Below are 6,612 nucleotides of genomic sequence, written 5' to 3' on the forward strand. Positions count from 1 at the left end.
AGGGTGCTTGAAAGGCGACCCGAAGCATACAAGGAGTATACAAGAGTCACCTAAAAACAAGAAACAAAAGAGACAAGCACTCACCGACCCTCAACAAGAACCCAACCAGTCCACAAAGTTAATTAAAGATAAGGGACCTACAACTATACAAGATTTAGCCTAGAATAAGAGATTACAAACAAAGGAATTTTTCAATCTTTGTATCAACAAAACCTCATTATCAAAAACTATCTTGTTTCTTTCCTTCCAAACCGTCCAAAATAAACAAAGAGGAGCTGCCCGCCAAACCTTTCTATGTTTCTTGTCCTTAAAGGAAACAAACCAATCTAAAAAAGTGTCTCTAACCGTAAACGGAAGGACCCAATTAACACCAAACAAAGAAAACACGAAATCCCATAGAACCCTCGCCTTGGAACAATGAACAAGGATGTGATCTATCGTCTCCTCTTCAGCACAACACAAGGAGCAAATTAATACCAAATTATAGTATTTGATTATCACATTTTAGCTTCTACCATAATATTAAAGAGAAGAAGCCAAATGAACAAATTATTAAATACAAAAGTTAATTCTTGCTTGTTGATGATAAAAAAAAATTAAAAATGACAATAAAGTTGTTTGTAAAGAAGAGTTGCATTGATTTATTAATCAATTTCATATTATGAACTATTTAATAGTAATAGTCATAACAAAAAAAATAAATTAGCAAAGCAAAAAAAAAGAATAAGTAATAAAAGAGTAATCATTTATATTGGGAAAGGAAGTAAAAAAAAAGACCAAAAAATAATTCTCTTATCAGCTCTTGTAGCAAATCAAAGGTGCAAATAGGATTTCCATATCGCATCCACTCTCCATTTCCAGCCAACCAAGTATGTTCTCAGAGAATCCATCAAGTTTCCATAGAACTGAGATAACCCCTTATATTTTGCAAAAATGCTTGAATAACCCTCAAGTTTCCAACATGATAGTGCAGCCACTAGTTTGCTATCAAGTTGCTTTAAACACCGTAGAGTTTTGCAATCCAAAGCTTAGGAGGGGATGCTTTACATAAAATAATTGCAAGCCAGGATTGCAGATTGATAATGGAAAATGAGAGGTACGCTCAACATGTACACCAAACTACAAGGAACAGCAGTTAAACTTTTAAGGTAGACCGAATACTCCAGTAAAACCACAAAGAATGGCTATGATATTATAGGTAATATTAACCCAAAATCACTTGTGGGAAAGACCTTAGAAAAGTTTTCTGCAATTTCTTTTACGTTAATATCAGGCCACTGAAGTATCAGGTTGACAAGGTTAGCCATTTGTGCATAGAGCACCAATTGCTTCTCATCAATGTCAGTTATGTCTATATGAAAAGAGGTCAAGTCAAATCAAACAGTTAACATATGAAAGCACAGAAATTGGAAACAGCAACATATCAAGCAAATCAAATCCAGAGACCACAATAAAAAAGGATACGGGACACCAAAGCCTCCACCAAGTTGTAGTTGTCTCTAGCAGTAGTTGGCATGATCTGGCAGTAAAACAAAATGATAAATAGAAACTTAATAAACATTAGCTTTATAGTTGAAGAACTTATAGCAAAAAATTTTTACAGAGCCAATTGAAACCAGTAACTTGCACTTAGCAAGAAATAAAACAGTATTCTCTGTCTATCTACCCTGACAAGAAAGACAAACAATGTAGCATAGCTACAAAGACATATTCATAGCTATTACAAAAGTAGAATAAATAAATAAATAAATAAAAAGAATTTATAAGCCCAAAGAATGAAAATCCAAATGCAATTTTCACCTTCCAAAACAACCTCAAGAACTCTAATAATGGACTGAGTCCTCCTTGTAGAGTGCCATTAAGTTCAGCCTAGTACCCCATCTTCCATCGACTAGGATTAAGCTTTTGTTTTTGCTAACCAAGGCATGAATTTTATCATAGTAACTCAAAGTTAGGGGTGCTAAAATTTAGCTCCTGATAATTTGTGTCATGTTAATATGTAAAATGGTAGGCAAGCTACAATTATGATTATACTTAACTCAAAGTGAAGATAACTTGTTAACCCAATCCACTTTTAAGTTTTTGCAAGCATTTCTTAAGGGGGAAGGAATCATTTTGATCCGTCCTTAAACAAAAAAGAGAACACTATTCCAAGTCCTGGAATGAATTAAATAGACAGAGAATTAGATCATCCATGCCAGTGTTGTAGACAAAAAAAAATGAAGTTCAAATAAAAAACATGAAATCAAGTTGTAAGTCTTTAATCATCTCTAAGTTGTTTTTTGAGGTGATAATATCACCCAGATCAATTTTATCTTCAGTCAGCAAAGCATTTCCAATCCACTGCAGCAGGTGAAAAAAACTTGGTCGATAAATTTAATCAGAAAAAGGTAAAGCAATAAATTAGAATACATACTAAAGGGATGAAAACTCCATCATTAGGACCAGGGGATAATAAATTATTCACCTTCTCACTTTGCAATTTTCTCCGCATGTAGAGCTTTACCATCAGGCGTATAGAAGGTGTAAGAGATTTTTGCCTTTCCTTCTCAAGCCTTGACAATGCATTGCATTCAAGACGATGCAACTTCCAGTCTGACTTCTGAAAACAATAAGCACATGCAATCAATATGTACAGAGGACAACAGTACCTAGTCCCTTCTGTTAATATTTTTCAAATGCTAACCTCAAAATTTCTTTCACCAGGAGATTACATAGCCATACAGTTAAATATGTCAATTTATTAACTTGCTTATGTATAACTGTTTCCATCAGAACAGTACAACAAGCTTTAATGACCATCTAGGCAATTTTGGCATATAAGATCTCTCTATCAGAATTTTAAAGAGAAGATCCAACACAATTTAGGCATCCCATGCAATGACTGTGATGAATAAAAGAACACTAACAGATAACCTGTGCATTAAGTAGTAATACATTGGGAACTAGAGACAGATGAAGCCAAAGCGAACTTGGGGTCAAACCATCTGAGTTGCATGAAAATATTGAAATTGAAGCAATGACTATTGAACTTGATGAAGAATGATGCATCCTGTTATGCACCTGGCATGTGCTCCCACAGTACCACACAACATGACAAGCCGAGCACTTTTTAAGATTACTTGATCTGAAACATCCCTCGCATCTTGAGTGAACTGCAGAGTTGTTTGGCACAGAGACATAAGGCTCTTGGCTTATGATCACCTCTCCTGCAAGTGCAACATAGAATCTACATAGTATTATGCACCCACATGTATGCCCACATACACACAAATAATGGGTTTTATATAATGCAACTTGGAGTAATAAGATCTTCAATTCTGATGCATTGCCAGACCACCAAAATTCTGAAGCCACTGATTGTTTGATGCCAATTTGTAATGCTTTTTATTAGGTTTAGCTGAACATCTGTTTTATCCTTTTAGTAGAAGTTGATTCAAATTGACATTAACACTCCTCCATAGATCTATCATGCCAAGTTTCAAGTGACTAGCATGGTAACAATTTCTACTATGAACATTCCCAAAATTATTAGCAGCATTCTCATATCCAATTCTTTTATCAAGTATTTGCAGCCAACAATTGCCTGGTGTAAACCATTGGTTCACAAATTATTTTTCACATCACAACAACTCCAATCAATTTGTAAGGCAGAATGGAAGCACGAAGAGGTCCTTCTCTTTCAAAATGGCCTATCAAAGAGGCATAAGACACTCTATATCCCAACTCTTCCTTGAATATCTTTCCAAACCCAATCTAAACCTATAATGCCACTGAAAGACCATCAGTTTAAGAAAATCAGAAATACCTTCAACATTATGTCTTTAACAATTTTTACAACTATCTTCATACAGTTTGATACTTTAGAGCGGTACTCAAAGTTCATACGCCATAGAGATCAATTTCATGTTAGGCTTGGACTTCTCTACATGGATCTCAGACAGGAGGAGGAAGAGTAAAGAAATAAAATGTTGGGAATATCGTCAATGCGACATTCAAATATTATATCAAACAGGAGGCCAAAGCTTTTTAATAAAATTTGCAGTACAGAAAAATCAAAATACTGTTCCAACATGAGTATCACAAATATTTGCAGTGCACATGATCTGTTTCCTGACCAACAAAAGATAACAAAAGGAAAGGTAGCCTTAAACCTAAAGCTCTTGATTTAGTGAAAAAGAAAAAAGAAAACTATAAAGGGGAGGAAAAAAAAAATTTCCCTTTCTTGTTTTTCTCTTTTCCCACTATTTCTTGATTTTCGGTTGTTTTGTTCTCCAGAAACTAGAACGCATAGTTGAGTTCATTTGGGCAAAACCAAATAAAAATAAAAATAAAAAAATAAAAAGGAGAGATTAAAAAATCAAAAGTGCATGTTTTCCCTTTTTTTTTGTTGTTTCCTTCTCTTTTTCCTGGAAGCACATCAAAATCAAAAAACTGTTCAAACATGAGTATTATAAATATTTGCAGTGCACATGATCTGTTTGCCGACCAACAAAAGAAAACAAAAGGAAAGGTAGCCTTAAACCTAGAGCTCTTGATTAAGTGAAAAAGAGAAAACTAAAAGGGAGAAGAGAAAAAAAAATGCTTCCCTTTCTTGTTTGTTTCTTTCCCCACTATTTCTTGATTTTCAGCTGTTTGGTCTTCAATGAACCAATTATTCAAGATACCTTTCTGCATCTTCTCTTTTCCAACAGTTTCTTAACTTTCCGTTGTTTGATCTTCAAGAAAATATGCTTAATTGAAAAATAATGATAATAACAATATTTCCCCCAGTTTCTTGATTTTAATTTCCCGTTCCTTTCCTTTCCTTTCACTTTCACTTTCCTCCCGTGAACCGATTGTCCAACAAGCATTGACATTAGGATCTTCAAAGATAAACAAACAGAAATGTGAATTGAAATTGAGACCTGGAGAGAAATCTTTGATCGATAAGAGACATCGACCTTTCTCTGGGGTGGTGGAAACGGTTAAACCATTAGGTGAGAGATCAGCTTGCAAACCCTCCATCGTAGAGAAGAGTCGCCCTTCCGCTAGTAACTTCTATTGTAATTTGGGCAGCCTCGGTGTACAGGGTTTTAAGTCCTAACGTTCCAAATCCAGCCCACCGCCTCATTTAAAAATAAAAATAACAATAATATTTTTCTTAAAAAATAGAAACTCTAAAAGTAACGCTCTCGTTGATATGTTGTGATCATTTTTATTTTATTATATTTTTTATAAATTGTTTTTTTCTATAAAATAAATAAAAAAAAACTAATCCAGTGAATTATAATAATATATTGATTATATCGTTATTCTTATCACCGATTTTTTATTGACACATGACATATATTAATTAGATGCCAATAAATATTTATTTAATGTAATTACAATAATATTTATTGCACATAGTTTATTATTATTCACTTTTAAATAAGAATAAATTTGAGGTAAAAATTATAATAAAAATAGAAAAAATAAAATGAATCATCAATAATATCCATATATATGATTTAAATTAATTTATTTTTACTTTTAAAAAATCTCATATTGCACAAAGTTTGAAATAATTTTTTATTTTCATTAAAAAAAATATTTGAGAGTTTTTTTTTTTAAATAATAAAAACTTATCCTATTGTAGACCCCCTCTCAGGAAACCAGTAGATTTTAGCTTTTTTTAGGATTTTTATAGCATTGGAGGAATGCTATTTCGAGCACCCGGAGAAGCTGGCAGCATCCTAGGCAAGTGGAGGGACCCCTTTCGACACATGAGACAAGCTGGTGGAGGCAGCAAGCCAAGATGGCCGGCCATGCTGGTGGTCAGAGGTGCCATACTTGCTGAGTGGAGCAACAGTGGAGTCGGTAGTGGCTTGCTGTGGAAGATAGAAACAGGGGGAGATAAAAAGGGGGTTTTTGGCTTCAAGCAAGGGGGCAGACGGATTTTCTGGGGAAGAGCTTGGACGTCTTGTTGGTTTTGCTGGAGGAAAACTTCTTCAGGTAATGTTTACTGCAGGCTCGTTGATGTTTTGGATGTTATCTCTCTTCCATATCTCTTGTTGATGCTTGAATATTTGTTGGTTTTGCTTGGGGTGGATAATGAAAGCCACCTGTTGTTTGTTGAGATATGCATGAGTTTGTTAATCTTAATATGCCATGTTTTTGCTGTGAAATATTCCACAATCATGCCCATAGTCATATTTTGATGTGTTTAGTCTCACATAACCGGAGGGTTCACTGGTGGCTCATGAGTGAAGCCTTAGGTGAGACTATCCTCATCTGTTGTCTTTCATGCTTTATTTCCATTATTTCTTGCTTGTTATGGCTACTCGTTGCTCCGAGACCGTGTTAAATGCATGGACTATGAGAAGGGGAATCTTGCTGTGACCCCTTGCGAAGATACGGATCCTCAAGGTTTTGATGTTATCAGAGAATAAAGTTGCTCTGAAGAGATTCATGCTACTTCAACCACTCCAAGTCTTACCCATATTATTTTGGAAGGTGACTTGAACAATGATGGAAAGGAAAAGGTATAGAAAGAGGAAGAAAAGTAAAGGAAACAGTGAGAAGGAAAGGTTCTCGAAGGAAATCTGATAAGTTGCCCGTGGGTATGACTGTAAGATGATGAAACGAGCA

General features: G+C 34.7%; 1 protein-coding gene across 3 annotated transcripts in view; it reads right to left on the reverse strand.

Moving 5' to 3' along the window:
- Positions 1-5,054, reverse strand: part of LOC117907374 (histone-lysine N-methyltransferase ASHR1) — a 30,892-nt gene extending 25,838 nt beyond the window's left edge. The window contains exons 1-5 of one of the 3 annotated variants that reach the window (XM_034820895.1): positions 4,908-5,054; positions 2,938-3,209; positions 2,468-2,602; positions 1,465-1,519; positions 1,233-1,351 (exon numbers count right to left, since the gene is read on the reverse strand). In XM_034820895.1, the coding sequence (XP_034676786.1) occupies positions 1,233-1,351; positions 1,465-1,519; positions 2,468-2,602; positions 2,938-3,209; positions 4,908-5,007 (681 nt within the window). In that variant the 5' untranslated portion in view covers positions 5,008-5,054. The remainder of the gene's footprint in view (positions 1-1,232; positions 1,352-1,464; positions 1,520-2,467; positions 2,603-2,937; positions 3,210-4,907) is intronic. The other 2 variants (XM_034820893.1, XM_034820894.1) reach the window with 2 other exon arrangements.
- Positions 5,055-6,612: the final 1,558 nt, after the last annotated feature.

The sequence above is a fragment of the Vitis riparia genome, chromosome 18 (assembly GCF_004353265.1).
Source record: "Vitis riparia cultivar Riparia Gloire de Montpellier isolate 1030 chromosome 18, EGFV_Vit.rip_1.0, whole genome shotgun sequence".
Lineage (NCBI taxonomy): Eukaryota > Viridiplantae > Streptophyta > Magnoliopsida > Vitales > Vitaceae > Vitis > Vitis riparia.